Source organism: Lynx canadensis, chromosome C2 (genome assembly GCF_007474595.2).
Source record: "Lynx canadensis isolate LIC74 chromosome C2, mLynCan4.pri.v2, whole genome shotgun sequence".
Taxonomy (NCBI): Eukaryota; Metazoa; Chordata; class Mammalia; order Carnivora; family Felidae; genus Lynx; species Lynx canadensis.
In genome coordinates, this window is record NC_044311.2 from 99,159,226 (window position 1) to 99,184,020 (window position 24,795).

Consider the following 24,795-nt stretch of genomic DNA (forward strand, 5'->3'; position numbering starts at 1 on the left):
TGTTCTTTAGGCAAAAATTGAATTCCTAAGACCCTCAAGAGGGTCGAGCTGTGTGAAAGCTATAGAGAAACTAATTTTGGCTCAGGATAAAAGAAGGAAAATCTTTATATCAGTAAGTGGTATTTTCCCTAAGGTGCTCAAGCATCGGTGTTTTAGAGGGATTCATATGTCCTGTGGTGGTTGAAGAAGGAAGGCTACCTTTAAGGTATCTGCCAATAAGACTTTTAGAAAATTTTTATTCCAGTGTAATCATCATATTGTTACATCAGTTTCAGGTGTACAATATAATGATTCAGCAATTGTATACCTTACTCAGTGCTTACCACAACTAGTGTACTCTTTTTTAAAGATATTTATTAATTTTTGAGATGAGAGAGAGAGAGAGCACTAGAAGGGTGGGTGGAGCGAGAAGGAGAGAGAGGATCCCAAGCAGGCTCCAAGCTGTCAGCACGGAACCCAATGCGTGGCTCAAACTGACAAACCTTGAGATCATGACCTGAGCTGAGACCAAGAGTCAAATGCTTAGCCAGGTGCCTGCTGGTTAGTGTACTCTTAATCCCCTTCACCTGTTTGACCCATCCTCCCACCCACCTCCTCTTTGCCAAAAAGAATTTTCCTTTCAGTTACAAATCATTCCTGTTTTGAAACTTCAGACCTAGAGAGCAGACTCTTGAAAATTACTGGAAAATGACGGATAATCCGTTTCCTTGGGGATCTTTGTTTAGTCTAGGCTTCTTCACATGACAGCTTTGTCTGCTGTTCTTCATAGTCATGAAGCCTAGAGATGACTTCTGATTAGAATGAGTACATTAAATCACTCAATAAGTCTGAACATCTATTACCTGCCAGCCTGTTCTAGGCCCTGGGGAAACTGCTCCAAACAGGACAAATCCCTGTCCAGCTTGACTACTTTAGCATTCAAGTTGGGGAGCAGGCATGAAACAAAGAAGCAAATAAATAGATAATGTTAGTGCTAAGTGCAGTGAAGAAGAATAAAGCAAATCACTCTTAAGAATAATTTTGTAATTACATTAGACATCTGTGTGTCAATAGTTCCTTAAGGTTTAAAGTACTTTCATTACTGTTATTTAGTCCTCCACACATCCTGTGAGTAGATAGAGCTGATATTACAGCTATTTGCTACCTGAGTAAAGTGAGGCAAAAGAGGTTAACTGATTATCTAAAGCAAATTGGTAAATTTGCAACAGTGTTCTTTTCATTCCAGTGGCTATATCTCCAAGATATTCTTTTTTAAAGTAAAATTCGTGCTTTCATGAGAACCTTCATGCACTATGATGATAAAGATAAAAATAAATCATATGCCATGCAAAACCTCTTTTGTTTTCTAGAGTAATGGAGTAATATGTTATACAATTAAATATGGCTTCATTACCCATTAGAGCCCAGAAATCACTGGTGTTAAGTAGTGATTCATAGGAGTCTCTGAAACTGGGGGTAAACATTAAGTCTTTCATTAGTAGATAGTAAATATTTGTTAATTGATAACCTTCTTGTGAAATACTGAAAATGATCACAACTATTTGCCATTGGCCATGTGATCTCCTCAGCTACCTTCCCCCAACCTAAGTTGTCTTCAGGAATCGAATAATGTAATAAATTTAGAAGATTTGAAGTTTCACTGAATGACTTCAGAAATTTTCCTTTTTCTTTTTCTTTTTGAAAACTTGAGATAAGCTGTTTTGACAAAAATCACAAGTTTTTTAGGGCTAGCTCTTAATTTCTGTTTTTCACTTCCAGATCTGACATGATACCACTTGTCTGAAGATTCTGGCATTGTATGACCTGGCATGCTACTGAATTGATACTAGTAACTAAAGTTTCTTGTCTCACAGTTCATTTTGAAAAAAAATTCTTCCAGTGTGTCTGTGGGTCATAATGAAAATATAGAAAGAACCCCCAAATTTATAATGTGAAATTTTACAGTAAGATGGAAATCAAGTTAAATTTTTGCTTTTATTTTAATGAAAGTTAATGAAACTGATATTTATTTTTATATTTTAGAAGGAGGAAAGAGGACGATTGAAGTATCCATTCCAGGAGCAGAAGCCCCAGAAAGCTCAAAATGCAGTACTATCTCTCCTACCAGTGGGATAAATTCAAGAAGGTAGGGTTACAATGTGAATAGTTACTTAAAAAAAATCAAGAAAGCGATTAAGTGTATTCTCTTTGGGGGAAAAAAGAAAGTGCATAGTATCTGACTTAGGTTCAGGCAGACTCACTCTTGTAGAGAAAATAAAGTAATGGGAGAAGAGAATTTCTGGGGGGAAAAAGGAGTGAGGACGAGCTTTAAGTAGAGCAGTGTGGGTTGTTACTAAGAACAAAAATAGGATAGTAGCACATATATGGAGCTCTTGGTAGGTTACGAAATTAGGAGATCACATATGACAGGGTGAGTAACTGAACAGTAGTATTTTTCTCTTTTACAGTAAATGAAGCTGAAGCTCAGAGAGCTAGCTGATTGGGTGGTTTTTCTAGATGGGTCACGTGGTTGGTAAATGGTGGCACTGAGGATGGACCTGGCTCTTCTGTCAGCACTCTCTGTGCTTACCATGACGCTGTGCTGCTGATCCAAGGCTCGTTACTCTTCCACCCCCTGGCCTTTTCCCCCTCACCCCCACACATGCACATGCATTTTTCCCCTTTAATAGTAAAAATGTTACAACATGATACTATCACAGTGGATGCCCTCATTATACATTTGTCCAAACCCATAGAATGTATAACAAAAGCATGAACCCTAATTTAAGCTATGGATTTAATTAATAATAATGTATCAATAGTATCAATTGTAATAAATGATGCAAATGATGCAAGGTGTAGGGGAAACTGGGCAAGGGAGGTGAAGGGTATATTGGAACTCTCTGTACTTTACACTTAATCTTTCTGTAAACCTAAAACTACTCTAAAAAAGAAAGTCTGTTATTTAAAAAAAAAAGACTTAGGTTGGTAAAAATGTTGTAAATAATTTGGATGTAACTCAGCCAATCTTTTTCAAACTCTTGCCAATCCTGAGATTTGTCATACTTCTATAATTCAAGGTTAGTAATGATAGATCACTCTCCCACCCTCTTTTATTTCTCATTTCTCATAAATAGGTCTTCAGGGGCTACTAGTAATTCTTGTTCTCCATTAAACGCCACCTCAGGAAGTGGGCGATTCACTCCTGTTAATCCAAGAGCAAAGGTATGTGATAAAATGTAATTGTAAAATGTGTGTAAGGGTCAGGAGAGTGAGGGTGGAAGGTGGCCGATTTAGTGATTTCCATTATTAATGTGACATGAAATTCTCAGGAGAATTCCTAATTCACCTTTGCTAAAAAAAACCGAAAAAGCCATACAGTTTCTTTTGTGTTCTGGGGTAGCTAAGGAACAAGGTGAAATTCAATAGGATTTCAACATAGACTGGAAATTACTGGTTTCAGGCAGAGCATTCCTACATGGCAGGACATACAGGCGTGCCTTGAAGTAGTAGGTATACTGAGATACTGGTTCCCTCAGTGCTTGCTGCGGCTGTGTGGGACTTGGGATAGACAGAGCCCTGGGGCCACTTTCCTTGTCCCTTTACCCCAGTGTGCTGTATCAGAGTGTGCCACTAGTTAGAGAGGTTACGGTGAATCAGTGTTGTACATATTCCTCATGTGTTCTGCTTTGTTCTAGATTAGACCAAATAGTGAATGCTTCAGTAAACACTGAGTATTTATAGCCCAAATTAATCGATAGGCTCATATCCCAGTTGCCTAGCACTAGAAGATTTATCCTTTATTGTTTCCTATATCCTAAAAAAGTTATAAATTATTTTATTTAATTTGCCCTTAGTTTCTGGAATTTAGTAACAGATTTAGTTTACTAAGATCAAATACCTTTGTTATTTTAAGAAGTTGCACATACAAGTTGTATAAAACACTGGATTTATCCTTTATTTAAAAATTAGGTTCCCTCAATCAATAAGGGGATATGTTGACCAGGGAATCAGTTATTTGGGAATTTCTCTATTGGAGAATTAAAATTACCAGTAGCAATTTAATTTTCAGTACCATTTGATGGCATAGGATAACATGATTCTGTGTACTTGATCTAAATAATTGTAAACCTGGAATGGGCTCATGTTTCTGATTACTTTCTAAATCCTTTTTGCATCTTTGTTCAACAGATTGAGAAGCAAAACGAAGAAGGCTGGTTTGCTCTTTCTACCCACGTGTCATAAATGAAGTTAGTTGTACAGTTTGTTCTTGGTAGCATGTTCTTGAACTTCCACTCCCATATCCCTGCCCCTGCTTGCAAGTTTTCATGTCCCTTTAGATAAAACCTTCAAAGATCTTGTGACTTAGTACTTATGGAACAAAGAATAAAGCAGTTATTTCAGTTTGGACCTTTGCAAATAAATTTCCAACAACTAACCAACGTACAACCTCCTTTGAATAAAATTTTGACTATAGGAAAATTGAAGTTTTATATTCTGATAATTTCATAACTAAGGTTTTTCTAACACAGTTTTACCTTTATCATCTTTATTCAATAGTTTTTTTTTCTTTTTGTCTTAGTATATCTTAAATGATGTATTTATTTATTTTTTTCTGAAGAACTAAGTTGCTTTGCATGTAGCTTACAATAAAATGGGCTGCGGTAGTTAATGTCTGGCTTTCGGAAAAATTTAACACTCCCTTTGATCTCTTTTTGGGAGGGAAGTCACTGTTGTTCATCACTTTCCCATCAAGTGGAATGTACAGCTTTAAAAAATAGGTGTGGGAACATTTGCTTATATTTACTTACACAGGTAAGAGTGGTTGTATGTATTATAAAATTCTTATATAGTCTTCTAATGTGAAAATGTCATCAATAATGATAGTGCACATCAAATACATAGTGATCATAGAGCTTATGTTGAAACAGAAATGAGTACAAAAAGTTGCAGTCAACTTTCCCAGCCCTGAATCTACTACACGTTCAAAGTAGTTTTATTCAAGGCACCTGTTTGGCTCTCAGACACTAGTTTTTATTTTAAAATTACTTTTTAAGTTATTTCTGTCCTTTTGCTGTATGATGAGAATCCTCAGCTTGGAATGGTGGAAGTGGGGTTGGGGAAACACATTGGAACTACTTGGGGAACTTTTTCAGACAACGCTGTCCCTTGTCTTGCAGTTATAAACCACTGTTCTAGGAAGTGGCATATGGGCTTCATCATTATGGTGACAAAAATAAAAATTTTTTCTAGTATCACTGAATGTATTTTCATGAAGTCATCTGACCTCATTTGCATTATTGCAGATTCTTCCATCTGTATTATACTTTTTGAAACCTGGTATTTAATAAGTACTATCCCTGCCTGGAATATAAAACCATTTTAGTACCATTCCTTCTGTTATTAAATGTCAAGTTATCTGCTTGGTTTGTGAATGAATTCTTTTTTTTTTTTTAATTTTTAAAAGTTTTTACGTAAATTCCACTTAGTTAACATGCAGCATAATATTAGTTTCAGGTGTACAATATAGTGATTGAACACTTCCATACAGCGCCCTGTGCTCATCACAGTGAGTGCACTCCTTAATCCCCATCCCTTATTTAACCCATCCCCACACCCACCTCCGTGCTGGTAACCATCAGTTTGTTCTCAATAGTAAGCAGTCTGTTTCTTGGTTTGCCTCTTTCTCTTTCTTTTTTGCCTTTGCTCGTTTGTTGTTTCTTAAATTCCACATATGAGTGAGATCATAAGGTATTTGTCTTTCTCAGACTGACTTATTTTGCTTAGCATAATACTCTCTAGTTCCATCCATGTCATTGAAAATGGCAAGATTCCATGTGAAGGCTTTCTTTTGACATACATTTTTCTTTTTCTTTGCTTTTTTTTGTGTTTATTTTTGAGAGAGAGAGTGTGTCAGCAGGGAGGGGCAGAGAGAGAGGGAGACACAGAATCCGAAGCAGGTTCCAGGCTCCAAGCTGTCAGCACAGAGCCCAACCCGGGGTTCGAACCTTCACAAACCATGAGATCATGACCTGAGCCAAAGTCGGACACTTAACTGACTGAGCCATCCATGTGCCCCTGACATACATTTTTATTAATATTCTTCAACTGGTTGGCTCTTTACTTTTTTCCTTTATAACTCTTTAAGCTTCAAAAGCCATGATTTTCAACTTGGGGAGCACTGAAAAAAGACCAAACTGACTACCTGGGGAGTGAGTCCTTGGCATGACATTTTAAAAAACTGCTTAAGATGATTTAATGTGCAGCCAGAGTAGAGAACCAGTGCTCACAAACCTCCACAGGTTTGTGGAGCTCACATTGAAGTATCTGTCCTGCTAATATTTGTTTTTGTTGATAAAATACAAAAGTAGATTGAAAATACTCCAATAATAACAGATACAGAGAAAAGAGCTTTATTAGGCTTTCTAAAGCAGTGCTTCTCAACTTTGGCCACCATTCATCACTGAGGAACCTTCTAAAATTCCCATTGCCCAACTCTCACTCCAGACCAGTTGACTTATACTCTGGGGGCAGGACACAAGCATCAGCATTTTGAGAAACCTCCTCAGATGATTCCAGTGTATAGCCAAGCCTGGGAAACATTATAAAGATTTATCATCCCTAAATCATAAAGTGGTGCATGTTTGGTTTTAATTAACACTACCTTGTGCCCTCTTTGTTAGCTTTCAGAGCCAGCTGCACCCGTATGAACCCTGACCAGCACCATCAGTAGGATCACCAGGGGTACTTGTTAGAGATGAAAATTCCTGAGCCCTACCCCAGACCTATGGATAGGAAACTCTGTTTCTGTTTTAATAAGCCCCTCCTGTCATCCTGATCCATGCTCAAATTTGGGAACCATTGGATCTATGGCATCACAAAGCGTGTACTCTGCTATATTTGATGATTTGTATTTACTTTCACAGTTCAAACTCAGAGTACTTGTATTGCTTATATATAGATTCATGTTTTTGGTCAACACATGACTTCTCTAGAGTGCCCCAGAAAGCTGCTAAGCACTTGCTAAACTTTAGTAAAATTTTCCATTTTCCGTATTACAGCTCGGGAGAGAAACTAGATTGATAATCAAATCCACGGTTAATGATATAATCATTCTTATAGTATATAGTGGAATTCTTTAAGTTAGCAGGATTTAATAATAGTTTATGGTTTACTAAATGCCAGATAGTGTTTTAGCCACTCCTCATGATTTTATGACACCTTTATGAGGTAGATCCTATTATCCTTACTTTGCAGATGAAGAAACCAAGGTACGAGAAGGTAAGTACCCTCTCAAGGTCACACAGCTTGGGAATGGTGGCCCTGGGATGGGACATAGGAAGTCTTTCTACACAACCTATGCCGTGCTGCCATCTTACAGTGAATATGATGTGGAAGCCCCATAATAGTAATAGCTATCTTTATAGAGTTGTAATTGTGGTGGGCACGGTGCTGAGCTAAAAGTAGCTCCATTATTTCAATAAAACTGTGAGTTAGAGGTGTTTGAATGCCACCCACCTCCCCATTCCAGACGAGGAAATTGAGCCCTAGAGGTGAAGTAAGTTGCCTAATGTCAGAATGTATGAGGTAAAGCCACGACTTGAAGCTCTTTTGAAAAAAATTACTGGACTTCTCCTACTTATGAGAAATAGCTAATCTAGCACAGTGGCTAAGTCTGCAAGTATTGCAAGCAGAAAGCTTGGATCCAAGTGCCATTTCTGCCAGTTGGGCTGTGTCCCTGGGTAAATTAATCTCATTTTTCCCATTTGAGAGTCAGACATGATATGTCTTCTAGGATTGTGAGGAGTAAGTGAGGTGAGTATATGTAAATATGTTAAGAACAGAGCCCGACTCACGATAAGCATTCAGTAATGATGACTGCCAGTTTTTTGGTATACAAAAAAAAATACACTATTTTCTCTGTGCTTCCAGATTTTTAAAGGTATTAAATGGTGAATTTATAGTGGTTTTCTCAGATTAACAATTGGACCCAGTGCTTTAAATTTAGAGTTTATTTCACCTGAAAAGATATTTGGAAGTTGAAAGAAAACATGTTGAGAATTTTATTTGAAAATGTAACTAATAAGCTGTTTAATTTTTTCCTGTTTTCTGGCTTTCCAGACACCCTGCATATGCCATTTATAATTAACAGCAAAGATAATGATCCTTTTTTTTAAGTCAGGAGACTTTAAGTCAAGAATACTTGACTAAAGAAAACATTTCAATATTACCAACAAATGCATGGTTTAATAAAGGTCTTGGAAAATTGTTGTGTAACATTATGGAAAACAATAAACAAAAATAGAATATGGCCTTTTAAAATAAACTATTGAGAAATAATTTATATGCAATAAACTACATCCATTTAAAGAGAATAATTCATTGACTTTTGGCAGACAAAACAACCACAAGACACATTTCTTTCATGCCTAGAAGATTCCTCCTGTCTCTGCAGTGTGTCCCACCCTTTGCTCCAGCCTTGGGCAACCACTGATGTGCTTTTTGTCATCATAGATTGGTTTACATTTTATCTAAGTGGAATCATAATTGCACTATTTTGTGTCTGGCTTCTTTCACTCACTATTGAGATTCATTCATGTGTGTATCAGTTTCTTCCTTTTTACTTCTGAGTAGTATTCCATTGTATGAATGTTTATCCATTCACCTGTCAATGGCCATTGGCTTTCTTCCCAATTTTTGGCTATTGTGAATATAGCTGCTATGGACATTTACATTCAAGGCTTTGTATGGACATAAATTTTTGTTTCCCTTGGGTAAATAACTTGGACATGGAATGGCTTGGTATATATTTAACTTTTAAAGAAACTACCTTACAGTTTTCCAAAGCGTTGTGCCTTATTACATTCCTACCAGCAGGGCATGAGAGTTACAGTATCTACACATCTCCCACGTTCGGTGCTGGCAGTTTTTGAATTTTTACCCATTCTGGTAGGTGTGGTGTATATGCATTGTGGTGTGCATCTCCCTGAGGACTACTGTGAAGCATGTTACCGTATGTTTACTGGCCGTTCATACCGCTGATATGGTGAAGTAGTCAAAGTCCTTTGCCCATTTGAAAAATTAACTTGTCGGTTTTTTTTTTCTCATTCAATTATAAGAATCCTTTATTCTGGATACAAAGTCCTTTGTCACTTATTGCAATATTGTAGCAGTTTTAATTAAATTCCAGTTAACACAGTTTATTAGTTTCCGGTGTGCAATGTAGCCATTTTAAAAGGATGTTTATAACCAGTGACTTTAGGTACTTAAAATTCAATACTGAGCGCTGCCTGTACCACAGAGCGGCTAAAGAGCAAACTGCTAAACCGAGATCTGTCAAGGTAGCCCTATACTTTGTGTGCCCAGCGTCAGGAGGCCAAGGATCCCACAACATACAATCTGTTACCGTAAAAGCCAACAGAGATAACAGCGGAAAATAACTACTAAATAAAGAAGCCTGGCGATGTAACTTTGAGGATGATAGTGCCCAATCAGGGCTCCTTTGGGCCATTTTTTTTTTTTTTTTTTTTTTATTCCTGGGCAGTTATCTAAGAAAGTATTCAAAAGTCACTTCGTTTATCAATATACCATTCTTAGGTTAATTATAATATAAACTGTATATAAAATTAAAAATGGGATGATAAACTCATAGAATGTTGGGCTTTTCTGTTTGTCTCCAACTTGGGTCATGTGGCACGAAACAGCTGGGACCAAAGGGCGAGTGACATTGAGGGTCCCAGTGGCACCGCCGCGGGATCTCCCAGAAAACCAGCTCCCGGTGGCGCATGCGCCTCCTGGCCCCTCGGCTCCGCCCGCCGGGAGGCGAGGCTTCGTTGCCGTGGTGACCTCTGTAAACGGAGACCCGGGGCTGACGCTGGGACTAGAAATGTGTGGCGGCTGTCGGTGCCTTGGGTAAGTTTGGAGCCTGGCAGCAAGGCAGTTCCCGCGAACTCGTCCTCAAATCTGTTAGGGAGTCAGGGAGCAGCTGAGCCTACTAGGGTTTCTCTTAGACTGAGCCAGCGTTGTCCAGACTTGCTGAGACGTAGTCCTTCGTCCTTGCTACGATCCGTTCAACAAACATTGAAACGGCTAGTATTGGCAGGCATGGAGCTAGACACTGGGTACAAAGTGGACACGGTTCCTGCCTGCAAGGAACTCCTAATCCGGCTGGGGCGGAAGACAGCAGACCCAGGGGTGCCAGTTAGACCGGGCTAAGCCCAGGCTCCAGAAGCAAGGAGTCTGGTGGGAAAGTGTCTGGGTTCTGGGGTCACGCAAACCAGCCCACACCACACTTAACTGTGTGACACTCGGCACATGGACCCCTCAGCACTTCAGCTTTCTACTCTCTGAAAAGGAAGATGATAATGTTTATTTCATGGGGTTCTTGTTACAACTAAATAGGATATTACAGGTAAAGTGAGTAGCACATTCATGGCATGTAGTTGGTACAGAGTAAATACTTGTTGCATACAAGTAGATATAGTAGCATACGAGTAAGTATTCAGTGTGTCTGGTCAATTGTGAGTCCTCCCAGATGGCTACTAAGACTTTTGAGAAGGAGAAGGAGCTAAGGAGGGACCAGGAAAGGGGCAAGTGACAGGCGATGAGCTGCAGACCTGAAGATGAGGGACCGTTGTGCCATGCCAAGGAATCCGAGTTCTTATTCTGTGGCAGTGAAGAGCCATTAAAGGTTCCAAACAGGAAGAGTAGCACCCTAAAAGCTGTGTTTTGAAACTACAAGAGGCAGGTAGAAATGGAGTAGAGAAGAGAGAGAGAGACAAGGTATGAGACTGCGGTAATGGAAGAGGTGAGACAGCATAACCAGAGTAGGGTACTGGCAGTGGGAATAGAAGGGAGAGGGTGAATTCAAAAGGCTTAATAACTGTTTACTTGGCAACAGAACATAGAAACCAACTGCATGAGTTGAGTGAGAGGGAAGACTTCAAAGAGTAACTGCTCTGCTTTCTCATCTGTAAATTGCACTTAACTCATAGAGTTGTTTTGAGAAACATGTGAAACAGTATGTGCCGAATCCTTAGGACGGTGCTTGACACATGGTAATCATTCAGCAAACATGGGCTATCATTATTCTTTCCACAGTGGTATTTCACATTGTAAAGTAAAAACTGAGCATCTGTTTTATATGACAACCTCTGAGTCTTAACATGGCCAGCTCTGGCATGCTGCTGCGGAGTGTTTGAGTTGGTGAGACTGAAGACTGACCCTAGAATCTGGTGGATGAATCTAAGTAGTGCCATCTTGGGGACCATTCTCTCTGGTTTCCAGCCAACCTCCTTCTAACAACACATGCCTTTGCACCACTGTGTAACTATGACTCTTTTTTTTCTTTCTACTTCCTCAGGGTTGTCTCAAAACTTGACAGTATACTCAATGAGTTGGTTAACAGAATGAGTCATAGGCTGGATCAATGACCCTGAGGGTAATAAAAGAAGATTTAAGATAGTTCTGCAAGTAGACTCCTAAACCTAGCTACTTCAGTTATACGAGATGGGACATGGCTGAGAACACACAAATACGGTGTAGTCATTCTGGTTGGTTACAAGCTGATTATGATGAGTCAGTATGTGATGAACCTACCACCTCCCCACCCCAAAAAGATAATGTAATATCAGGCTGCCTTAAAGGAATACAACGTTGCCACCAGGTAAAGTAATAGTTTATCTCTTTTGGAAAATGCCTGGATCCTTCAAAGAAGATACAAAATTGGGAGGGATATTTAACGCATTGGGAAGTAACTTCTTGAGCTATCAGGATGCTGAAAAGAGTTGAAACCAGGTTAGTGAGGAATAATTGAAAGCATTGGGATGCTTTAGCTGGAAATGAGAGGGTCTAGGGAGACAAGTAAAGTTGCTACAATTATTTGAGTGGTTATGGTACACAGGAACACTTGTATGTGTCCCCAGAAGAACAAGGAGCAAATGGATGTAAATTGCAGGGAGGGAGATTTCAGGTGAGTATAAAATGAACTAAGAACTGGAACTGAGCATTAACCTGCTTACCTGAAATGTTTAAATTGAAGCTGACTGATCATGTTCCTTCATTTTTCCTTTATTCAGGAATGAATACATTTATCCCTTCAATCATTTTATATACTGAGTACCTATGTGCCAGGCACCACTGTTCTTTTTTTTTTTTTTTTAAGTTTTTATTTAGTTTTGAAGGAGAGAGAGACAGAGCATGAGCCGGGGAGGAGCAGAGAGAGAGGGAGACATAGAATTTGAAGCAGGCTCCAGGCTCTGAGCTGCCAGCACAGAGCCCGACGCGGGGCTCGAACTCACGAACCGTGAGATCATGACCTGAGCTGAAGTCGGACGCTCAACTGACTGAGCCACCCAGGCGCCCCCAGGCACCACTGTTCTTAAAACTCTACTGTATTAACTCAGTGAGGTCTCAGAACAACCTTATGAAGTAGGTACTAAACTTTGCAGATGAAAATACCAAGGCACAGAGAAGTTAAATACCTGTTGAACACCTCACAGGAGGAGTAAGAGGAGAGCCAGGCTGTAAGCACAGTCAGACTGTAGCCAATTCTCAGCCTGGCCAATACACCAACCTACTTTTCTAATGGTGCTGAGCTTGATGTTGTAGATGTGTGATTCTCACGAGTGGGAGGTTGGACTAGATAAGACCTCTTTCAACTCTGAAGATTTCATGGTCACCTTTATTGAGCCCTGGCTGTATTAGAGGGAATTTGTAGTAATTATGGTAAAAACAACTACGATTTTTGAGTACCTACTATGTGCTTTATATGAACCCCTGGTCCTTAACCCAGGTTCTTCTCTTTGGCTACACAAAATAATTACATAGGGAGTGAGGCCTTGAGAATGCCATGCTGTGAAAGTTTTCCGAAGTGATTCTAAAGTGCAGCCAGAGTTGAGAACTATAGGTACAAAAGATCTCATTTAATACTTAGAATGACTCTGCCAGGCAACCCTACAGTCCCCATTTTACATATAAAAGGACTAAGGGTTAAGCGATGCTGGGGACTTGGCCCTTGGCCAAGCTAAGCTATACCCTTGGCCAAACTAGGATGTGGACCCAAGCCTTTCTGGCTCCAAAGCCTCATCAGGTTACAGTACAGCTTCCCAATCCCTTTATTATAAACAACTCAAACCTAACCTAACAAACAAATAAAAACCACCTTATTCCATCTCAGCATTTACACTGCTAATCTCCACATCAGGACCCTACTCAGTTGCCTTTTACAGGTTCTTCAGCCACCCTTTCTGAAACAACAACAAAAACTAAGAAAGGATCTCAAATAGTTTAATTTTGTGTCCAGTATTGTTAGTTCAGAACACTGGGAAAATTGCTTGGGTTCCAGTATTTTCTTCCATACTGTAGACAACTTGATATTAACTGTGTTTCTGATATTAAAACTTATTGCTTGGTAATGTTAACCACTTGAGGAGTATATTGTTTGTAACAGAATAGGATAAAGAGTGTACTTTTGTCTTGATACCAATTTACCTTTGATTGTGGTTTAAATCCTTTGTTTACAGAGTGATGTTACCATGATTGTTACCGTATCTGTTACCATAATTGTTTACTATAATTGTTTCTTACCCACTTTATAATTAACTTGTAAGTAAATTTATTAGGTCTTGTAAGCTCTTTATTAGAATATATGTATCCAGGTAATGTTCAGTTACAGTATGGTAAAAATAAATGTATTTAGAAAAAAGAAGACTCAGAAAATGATCTTATGAAGCTTTTATTGGTAAGAAGCAGAAAACTATGAGATTTGTTTATTTATTTACTTAAATTTTTAAAAAGTTTCTTTATTTTGAGAGAGTAAGCAAGTGGGGGAGGAGCAGAGAGAGAGAATCCCAAGTAGGCATCTCACTGACAGTGTGGAGCCCGATGTGGGGCTTGATCTCATGAACCGTGAAGTCATGACCGGAGCCGAAAACAAGAGTTGGATGTTTAACCAATTAAGCCACCCAAGCGCCCCCAAAACTATGAGATTTAAGTCATTGAGAAGTACATGACCTACCACTGCTGGCTTTGAAGGGGGCCATGAGCCATGTGTCCTCTGGAAGCTTAGAACAACTCCTAGCCTATAGTCAACAAGGAAACAGGGACTTTAGTCCTACAACCATATGGAACTGAATTCTGCCAACAACCTAAATAAGCCTAGAAATAGATTTTCCCCAGAGCCTTCAGAAATGAAGGCAGCTCTGCCAACACTTTGTTTTTGACCTTGTGAGACTCTGGGAAGCAGCGAACTGTGCCTAGATTTCTGACCCCCAAAAGTGTGAGGTAAGAAATGGGTGTTATTTTTAAGCTGCTAACTTTGTATGGTGGCAATAGGAAACCAGAGCAGTACCTGTTTATAGACTGAAATGTTATTGAAATTTGCAGACTAAAAGTTGTCTTTTGGTTCTTAATTGACTAGCAACAATAGAATATCAGTTTACTTTTGTCAGTAAACCCAATGATTGCTTTGCTCCACTTATTTGGAGCCTGCACCACATGGCAACTTAGAGGATAGTTTATTTTCATTGAAATAATTTAAATGTTGTTTTTTTATCAAGGATATCTTTAGCTATAGTCAGCCTTCATTCAGGACTTTCTAGTCAGCCTCGGATCTGGAGCAGTGGTTTAGAGAAGTGTATTCGAAGACTGTCATAAAAGAGAATTGTCAACTTCTTTTTCTTAGATTGTAAAGTATTTAAGGTCAAGGGCTCTATATTGCTCATTTTTGTATCCTCCACAGTGACTAGAATACCATTTGCATATAAATGTGCTCAGTAGTTTTAAGAATTGAATTGATTTACATTATGAAGAACCTTGAAATGGAGGGAGAAAATGGCATTTAGGTATGTTTGTAGCTACTACCTAAAGAAATTTACTCAAGGTGTATGATAATCTGCAACCAAGCTGCAATAACCAATATGACCTTGCCATATCAATTTTTAAAAATTCTTTATTATAATTAAATATTTATTTTCAAATCATCAACTCGTATAAATGTAGAAAGCAGTCTGCATATCCAATCTGGAAGGGAAGGGAAATTCACTGGATCATTGAATTTGGATTTTAAAGATCTTGCTATGTAAAATGTTTCTATCATTTGATTCCTACACACCTCCCAACCCCAGTAGGCATGTGTTTCACAATTAGGTGAGAGGAAGGAAGGAAGAAAGGGAAGAAGGAAGAAAGAAGAAAGGGAGAACAACTTAAAAAAAAAAGGAACACACAGACATACTTTTTGAAAAGTAAAACATCATCTTAATAACCCAGAAAAATGGCTCCAAAGTACTAAACACAAAATTTAATAACATAAGTGTCATTTTAAGACCTATCTTTCCTGATAATAGCTTTTAAGGAAAACATTTAGACCCTGCTCTATTGTCCCCCAAATCAAGACAGGGCATCATTATGATGTCACTGCCGAAAACAGATGGAATGACCCCCAAGGTCCAAAGGAAGAGAGGTGGGGTTCATACTGCACTCTCAGCTGACCATGTGGTGTGTATCCTATCTGCTCTGGGCATCCAGTCTTTTTTCAGAGACCAGGAAGGGATAAAGATGCACTAGTTCAGTTAATTTTCATAGCAGCCTTGTAAGCCTTGTAAGTTGTTTCTTCTTCGTTTCCATTTACAATTGAGGAATTAACGTAAAGGATTATTAGCTAGTAATATGGCAAAACTGAGATTCAAACCTGAAATGAGCCACAAAATCTGATTCAAATAGAGCTGCCAGCCATGCCTTAACAGAATGTTGAGGAAATATGTGATGTTTAGTGTGGAGAAGCGAAGACCTTAGAAGGAAGATAGAGCAGTTGCTTTCAAAGACGTAAGGAAGTGCAACTAAGAGAGCACAGGGAAAACCTGCTTTGCCACTCCCCTCCTTAAAACCTTAAGGTGGCTTGCAGTTGCTATAGAAATAAGTTCTAAACTTCTTAGCAAAAGCTTAGAGATAGTTCTACAATCTGCTACCGACTTCTTCCTCACCGTCCATTTCACTCTCCCACTCTACAACAGATTGCTTTCAACCCTTCACAGACACAACCCTCTCTCTGAACTTCCCCCTGCCTGAAACACTCTTTCCAATCTATGCCTGGTCAACCTTTACTCACCACCTCTTCCTTAACCCCAGGACATGATTTAATCATCTGGCTAGGCATGCCTACATGACCCTATTCTTTCCTTTTTGTAGCACTGATTGCATTTTAATTGCTCATTTAATATCTTTCTTTCTAAACAACAAATTCCACAAAGTTAGGAATCACATCTCTAGTTCAGTACTGTAATTTAGTGCCTACTGTAAGACTTGATACATAGCAGGTGCCCTGAACAAATATTTTTTAATTGAAATTAATTAGTAACACCAGGGGGATTAAATGATGGGAAGAGGAAATGGAGGGATGAGCCAAAAAAAAAAAAAAAAAAAAAAACAACAACAACAAAAAAAAAACAGGTGGCAGAGGTTTAACTTTAATGATGGAATATTCTGAGGAAACATGGACTGGCGTGACATTTCACTGTGGACTTCTGAAAAACCAGAGGGAACCATGGTAAGTTTGCCTAGAGAAAGGGACTAGCTGACTATATTCTGCCATTCTGCAGGTCTCTGCTGGCTGCTCTCCGTCCTCCTGGTGAAGTCATCTCAGATACTGTGCATGCATAGTGATCAACACACATGGTATTTGGTGCTTGTGGAATTTGTTAGGTGAGAAATATCTGTAAAGGACTTTTATTTTATAGCTGTGTCTCTTTCTTTGTCTCAATTTTGTGCTTACAGGGGAAATGAAGGAACCAGGTGATCAGGACACTGATGGGGGGAAATTAGATGGATCAAAGAGTGATGGAAGGCAGTCTCCGAGCTCCTCTAAATCTGCATCAAGATGTAAGTAAAGATTATAATATACCCTTAGGCTTTTACTAAATTTAGGTAAAACCATTTTTAAAGAGTTTTTAAGTTTATACAACAGAAATGGTTTACTTGTTTCGTTCTATTGTTAAATTCTAAGTTCTTTAAGAGGGCAGAGACTGTGTTTTAACCATTTAATCTCCAGAGCCTGACACATAGAAGTTACTATCATCTCTGTGTTGATAATGATCTCTCTGCAAATCTGGTCTTGCTCTCTCCTGTCAGTCTTTACTGAACTTTTCTAATACAGTATAGTAGAAAGACTGGACTTTAGGTTTGAGGCCTGGGTCTACCACTTAGAGACACTTGATCTGGAATAAATTATTTTACCTCTTTGAGCCTCAATTTTCTCACCCATTAAGATGATAATTGTGAGTAGTTTGAGGATTAAATTGGATAACATATGTAGAAGAATATCATATACTGCAAATAAAACAGAAATACCCTGATACCAAAACCAGACAAAGACATTACAGAAGAAGAAAACTGCAGACCAATATCCCTGATGAAACTAGACGTGAAAATCCTCAACAAAATATTAGCAAACCACATTCAGTAATACCTTAGAAGAATCATTCACCAGGATCAAGTGGGATTTATTCTCAGGATGTAAGGATGATTCAATATTTGCAAATCAATTAACGTGATACATCATATTAACAAAATAAAGGATGAAAATCATATGAATACCTTAATAGATGCAAAAAAGCATTTGACATCCAGAATCCAACATCTCTCAACAAACTGGGCTTAGAGAGAACATATCTCCACATAATAGAGGCCATGTATGAAAAAAATCCATGGCTAACATCATATTCAATGGTGAAAAACTGAGAGCTTTTCCTGTAAGATCAGGAACAGGATGAGGATGTCCACTCTCACCTCTTTTATTCAACATAGTACTGGAAGTCCCAGCCACAGAAATTATACAAGAAAAAGAAATGAGACATCTATATTGGTAAGGAAGAACTCAAATGGTCACTATTTGCAGATAACATGATATACATAGAAAGCCCTAAAGATTTCACAAAAAAACTTTTAGAAGTAAAAAATGAATTCAGTAAAGTGGCAGGATGAAAAATTAATACCCAGAAATCAATTGTGTTTCTATACACTAATAATAAAATAGTAGAGAAATTAAGAAAATAGTCCCATTTACAATTACACCAAAAAGAATAAAATACCTAGGAATAAACTTAACCAAGAAGGTAAAAGACCTGTACTCTGATAAGTATAAAACATTGATGAAAGAAATTGATGAAAACTCCAACAAAAGGAAAGATATGCCAGACTCTTGGATTGAAAGAATTAATATTGTTTAAATGTCTACATTATCCAAAACATTTTATAGATTCAGTGCAATTGCTATCAAAATACCAACAGCATTTTTCACAGAACTAGAACAAAAAATACTAAAATTTGTAAGGAACCACAAAAGACCTTGAATAGTCAAATCAATCTTGAAAAGAAGAAAGCTGGAGGTATCACAATTCCAGATTTCAAGATATACTACAGTAATCAAAACAGTATGTTACTGCCACCAAAATAAACACATAGATTAATGGAACAGAATAGAGACCAGATATAAACCCATGCTTTTATGGTCAATTAATCTGTGATAAGGGCAGCAAGGATAGACAATGGGGAAAATACAGTCTTTTCAACAAATGGTGCCAGGAAAACTGGACAGCTACATGCAAAAGAAGGAAACTATACCACTTTCACTGTCTTACACCATACAAAAAAATGAACTCAAAATGGATTAAGGACCTAAATGTGAGACCTCAAACAATAAAACTCCCAAAAGAAAATAGAGACAGTAATTTCTTTGACATCAGCTATGGCAACGTTTTTCTAGGTATGTCTCCTAAGGCAAGGGAGACAAAAGCAAAAATAAACTATTGGGACTATATCAAAATAAAAAACTTTTGCAGAGCAAGGGCACCATCAAGAAAATCAAAAGGCAACCCACTGAATGGGAGAAGATATTTGCAAATGATATATCCAATAAAGGGTTAATTTCTGAAATATATAAAGAATTATACAACTTAACACAAAAAAAAAAACCCAAAACAACCTGAAGACCTGAATATTTTTCCAAAGAAGGTATACAGATAGCCAACAGATACATGAAAAGATGCTCAATATCACTCATCACAAAGGAAATGCAAATCAAAACCACAACAAGATAGCTCCTCACACCTGTCAGAATGGCTAGACGCAAAAAGATAAGAAACAAGTGTTGGCAAGGATGTGGAGAAAAAGGAACCCTTGTGCACTGTTGGTAGAAACATAAATTGGTACAGCTACTGTGGAAAACACTATGGAGATTCTCTACACGGAGATTCTCAAAAATTAAGAATTGAAATACTTATGATCCAATAATTCTACTACTGGGTATTTACACAAAGAAACCAAAAATACTAATTTGAAAAGATCTATGCATGCCTATGTTTATTGCAGAATCATTTACAATTGCCAAGATATGGAAGCAAGGCAAGTGTCCATTGATAGAGGAATAGATAGAGAAGATGTGATACACACACACACACACACACACACACACACACACTGGAATATTACTCAGTCATAAAAAGATGAGATCTTGCCATTTATAACAACATGGATGGACCTAGGGGGTATAATGCCAAATGAAATAAGTTAGAGAAAAACAAAGGTCATATGGTTTCATTTATATGTAAAATCTAAAAAGAAAACAAATGAATAAACAAAAAGAAGAATCAGGTGATCATATGATTACTATAGCTACAAGGTATAATTTAATGTCTTATTTAAATCTTATGAATTTGAATGTTTTTAACACTAACTTTTCCCAGTAAGGTCCATTATGAAACCAGAAAGTAAATGAATAAATAAAAAGCAGAATCAGACCTATAAATATTGAGAACAAACTGATGGTTGCCAGAAGGGAAGTGGGTGGGGAATGGGCAAAATGGGTGAAGGGGAGTGGGAGATACAGGCTTTCAGTTTTGGAATGAATAAGTCACAGGAATAAGTCACAAAAGGCATAGCATAAGGAATACAGTCAATGATATTGTAATAGCATTGTATGGTGACAGATGGTAGCTATATTTGTGATGAGCATACTATATAAAATTGTTGAATCACTTTGTTGTACACCTGAAACTAATGTAACACTGTATGTCAACTATACTAAAAAAAATAGAATAAAATGTGAGGAATTGTGTAAAAGAATTTTTAAAAAATGGCTTGCTCTTTCTGACAGGGCATCATGGTGTTAGGTGTCATAGGGGAGTCTTGACTTTTGTAGCTCTAATCCTAAATACAGTTTCAGAAATATAATTTTGATTATTCACCTAGAGGAGACCAGGTCCTGGGGAAATCAGTTCATTCACAAAATTGACATTACACTATTTCAATGTATCTGAGACATATCTGGTAAATCCATAATTTCTCCATATCATGTTTTATTTGAGGTGTTTATCTCCTCTTGCTTGGACTCAAGCCTTTCTGTTCAAGTCTCTCTCCATACCACCACTATAATTATCTTTCCAAAAAACATGGTTATATCACTGTCTTCAAACTGTTAGTCTGCTTCTTTCTTGATTTTCCATTTCCACTTTTCTCCACTCCCTAATTTCTGACCCAGGATTGTCTACCTTTTGGTGTCCAGTCCTTTGCAGCATTTTCCTAGATGGATGGATTTAATAATAATGACCCTTTGTCTAGCACTGCCTCAGGATCTTCCCTTCTATGTCAGATCCTTACAGGGGATGGCCTGTCAAGTGTGGCCTGACCTTGCACTCAGCTCATAAATTAGTTCATATATTGTGGTTCTTAGTATCCCAAATGATAACCTGAAGTAATTTGCTGGTATCCTGAAACCCTTTTTCTTGGTCCTGTGAGAAGAAGGTATCTCTTCTGGTTTGGCCACATTCCTGATAGCTCCTCCATGCACGCTTTTTTTTTTTTTTTTTGGCTGGAGACCTGACCCTGTTCTCAGGCTTGCTAAAATATGAGCAACTTCTTACCCTTTGGAATTCTCATGCAGAGTGAACCAGTTTCCGGGTTGTCCACTAAGTAGAGAGATTAAAGTTGACTCTTCCCATACTCAACAAGAGGTAGAGTTTCTCCATTTGGTAATAGAATGATTTTGGTTTTGCTGATTTTCTCTATTGTTTGCTTGCCTTTTATTTGGTTGATTCTTGCTTTTATTTTTATTATTTCTATGACTTATATTTTCTTTTTTGCTTTTTCTAGATTCTTGAGGTCTGAGTTTTGACTTTTCTTCTTTTCTTATATGTACAAAAACTATAAATTTCCCTCTAACCATAGCCTTAGCTGCATCCCACAAATTTGGATATGTTATATTTTAATTATCACTTTAAAATATTTAATTTAAAATATTTTTAAATTTCTTTGTTGGTTTCTCCTTGATCCACACATTATTTTTAAATGTTTGATTTCCAAATATTTGTAGGTTTTCCAGATCTTATCACAGTTTATTTTTAATTTACTTCTGTTGTGATCAGAGTATATGAGCTACTTTGGAAATAAGGAAATGTTGAATTCAAGATTTAGAAATTATTAAAACAAATTACTTTTAATAGCTGCTATGAAAGAGGATTACAAATTTTTAGAAGATGCCACAGAAGAAACATTTACCGAAGGGAGAGAATCACGTTTAGGCGATGATGATTATTCTATGGAACAATTGGAAGGAAGTTCAAGTTCATTTCAAGATGACTATGTGGAGAGCATTGGAGGTAAGTGTTATTAGTTTCCTATCAGTAATTGTCACTGTTTTAAAGACAAATTGCCCAAAATGAACAGTTATAAATCCATAGAAATAAAAATTTTCAGGATATTTTTCAGTGATAAAAGTAAGAGCTTGGAACATATTCTAATAGGGTAGCATCTCTGGAGCTGTAGATTACATTTCTGAGGATCACATACAGGACTCTCATACTTGGTTGTCTGGGGGGGTAGGATGATCTCAGGAGTGCTCTACCCCAGATTAGTGAATTATAACTCTCCCTTGGAACTGATTGGGAGTTGCTGTTTGAGACTGCAAAACCATGACCAGAGTTCAGCATGCACCCTTTGTTGATTTCTCTTCCTCCCAAGCACAGGGCCATGTTTGTTCCTCTTCCCATGCTCACTGGTGGGTAGTATCCCATGTTCAGGCCACTTGTAGTACTGCTAGAGTATTGCGGGGTACGTATATTCCTCCTGTCTTTGTGAAATACAATTTTAGGACTCACCAGATGCTCTTTTTAGTTAAAATATTTTATTTTTTTAGAATCTCGGTATATGGAAACCCCAGCTCCAGACTCAGAAAGGGCAGAGGAGGAAGTTAAGAAGAAAACATCAGAAAACTTCTTCTATGATTATGCAGAGCTGATTTCGATGCCTTTTGTGACTCCGGATTCGAACATACCACTGGATCTTCTCACACTTGTGTATCCACTCCAGTTACATATGTATAATTTTTGGATTTCAACTTCTTAGGTCAGGGATCGGCAAACTGTAGCCCGTGGACCAAATCTGGCCTCCGGTCTATTTTCCTAAATAAAGTTTTATTGGAACACAGCAATTCTCACTCATTTTCATTTTATCTGTGGCTGCCATCACACTACAAGGGCAGAATTAAGTAGTTATAACAGAAGTCACCTGGCCCACAAAGCCTAGAATATTTACTATCTGGCCCTTTACAGAAAAAGTTTGCCGATCCCTGTCTTAGGTAATTCTAAGAAGCTTGGCCCTTAGAGAAGCTGAGATAGAAATACGGGACCTTAATTTAAACTAACCTTTCGTTGATGCTAAGTAACCATAAAGAGAAATGATACTTTTCTGGCTGTTCTCTTATGAGACATGATGTAAAGGAGATCAAAAGGCCTCTTATCCTGGTTTACATCCTCTACCAGGCTGGCATCCTTTTCTCAATGCCTACCAAGTTAAAATCATTGATTTCTGAAAACACTGATACAATTGTCAGACATTAGTACTTACACATTATTTATCAGATGAGTATCAGAGAAGACAACCCTGAGGAAATAGGGCACAAAATAACACACTTTAATTGGTCTGGAGAATAAGAGTTCATGAAGAATTGTAAAGGTGGGGATGATTAACAAGGGGATTTAGGGTTTGCTGTCACTGTATGATGTTAGGTTTGTAAGGTGGTTAGTTAGGAAAATATTTCCATTAATGCTCTTGGCTAGCAGTTTGGTATGCCTGCTTTCAGATGACCACATGGCCTGAAACACTGACTGGCCTCTTATAAAAGTGTGCTTAAAGAGGAGGGTGGTGTACTCACTGACTCAGTTTTGCTTTTCATATAAAAATAGAACATGTTATTATAGCTTCTGTTTCAATCCCAGGTGTAACTAGAACTAATTCACCTTATACTAATTCACTAATAACCTGGAATTTTCTCTTTTGAGGACATCTTTTGTATATGTCATCTTTGGACAAGTTGCTGATAGAAGTTATGCTGTTGCCTTCCTTCTAGCCTATTTGTTTCAAATGAGGTGGTTTAGCAGTCACCTGGAAGATTTTCCTGAAATACACATGTTCTGGTACCTTTCCTGGACCAACTGCATCATTTCTGTGTGTAGAGGGACTTGGGCACATGTAGTCTGAAAAAGTTTACCAAGTACTTTTGATTGTGTTGCCTTCTCCCAGCCCCCAACACTGGAGACTTGTTGCTCCAGGATACGGGGATCTCTGTATTAGAGAGATATGCTGCGATTCCAGATAATAGAGTCAGAGTGACCTTGACTTTTGACTCGATATATGAATTACCTCTACTGATGCTGGATGAGTGGCTGTATCTGCTATAGACTTTTCATGAACACTTTCAAAGCCAAGGAAGTCACAAATTCTGGATAGCTCACATTATTAGCTCTTGCGGGCCTTGAATCAAAAGCTGCCTCTCTGGAACATCTTGCATTAGACAGTTCTACTCTCCAGGGTTGGAACAAATATGATCTCTATTTCTTGTGAGAAGCTCCAAGGAGAAGTTAGCTGTCATGTATCCCCTACACAATCCTTTATACTTTATTAATTCAATTGAGTCAACTTCAGTTTCAAAGTTCAGTGTCTTATAAGTCAAGAAATGTGTCATGTATTACGTATTACCTAAACCATAGCATAATTTATACAAGATGTATTTAAACACGATTTTAAAGTGAGGGTCCTAGATGCTCATGAACAGACAGTGAAGGCCCTGGGTCTCAGATAGGAAGTTAAGAAAATGCAAACCAGAAGACAGGATGGGATAAAGCAGAAAGGAGTTGAAGGTATAGCAGAACACAATTTAACATCTTAAAAGCTCTGGTTAGGGGATCCGCTGTCGTTTGGGGTTAAAAGGGAAGGATCAGACTCTAGTTATACATTAATTAATTCATTAATTAATGCATCCAAGAAATGTTTATTGAATGCCTCATAGGCTCAAGACATTGGCACTAGGCATTCTAGGAAGTAGAGATGAGCTATGAGAAGAAGCAGGTTGTAATTTGGAGGGGGAGAGTTTGGGAAGTTACAGTCTCACCCATTCTGCATTTGAAAGGGCCTTTGATCAGAACAGCAGCAGGTCAAAGGGAGTCCTACTCTACCCTGAAATTAGAGATGTTAATACCAGATAAGTGATCACATGCCTGATTCCCAACTGTCACCCAAGACAGTGAAGAGATGGTAGCCCATTTCTACTCTCAGTTATCGACACACTATTAGCCCTCCAAGTGTTACACTGGCACTGGGAAAAGAGGAAGGAAGAGGAGGAAAGAAAGGTGAGAGCAGCAGTTTGGGGAAAGGGAAAAGGAAGGTAGGTGAAACTTCCTGCCCATACCAGGAAGATAAGGAGCATGTGGATCCCATTCTTTATTTGTAAGGAGGCCTCAGTACCCATGAGGTCTGAATAGCTTCATCAAA

General features: G+C 38.1%; 2 protein-coding genes across 5 annotated transcripts in view; both read left to right on the forward strand.

The window, feature by feature from the left end:
- SPICE1 (spindle and centriole associated protein 1) overlaps window positions 1-4,466 on the forward strand; it is a 54,865-nt gene extending 50,399 nt beyond the window's left edge. For 2 of the 4 annotated variants that reach the window (XM_030330063.2, XM_030330064.2), the window contains exons 16-18: window positions 2,023-2,125; window positions 3,117-3,204; window positions 4,171-4,466. In XM_030330063.2, coding sequence (XP_030185923.1) covers window positions 2,023-2,125; window positions 3,117-3,204; window positions 4,171-4,224 — 245 coding nt within the window. In that variant the 3' untranslated portion in view covers window positions 4,225-4,466. Of the gene's footprint in view, window positions 1-1,758; window positions 1,829-2,022; window positions 2,126-3,116; window positions 3,205-4,170 lie in introns of those variants that run through there. The other 2 variants (XR_003971849.2, XM_032594756.1) reach the window with 2 other exon arrangements.
- A 5,359-nt stretch (window positions 4,467-9,825) lies between these two features.
- CFAP44 (cilia and flagella associated protein 44) overlaps window positions 9,826-24,795 on the forward strand; it is a 157,295-nt gene continuing 142,325 nt past the window's right edge. Inside the window, exons 1-4 of the mRNA XM_030330062.1 lie at window positions 9,826-9,891; window positions 16,750-16,854; window positions 21,471-21,626; window positions 22,163-22,322. Of these exons, the coding sequence (XP_030185922.1) occupies window positions 16,755-16,854; window positions 21,471-21,626; window positions 22,163-22,322 (416 nt within the window). The 5' untranslated portion in view covers window positions 9,826-9,891; window positions 16,750-16,754. The remainder of the gene's footprint in view (window positions 9,892-16,749; window positions 16,855-21,470; window positions 21,627-22,162; window positions 22,323-24,795) is intronic.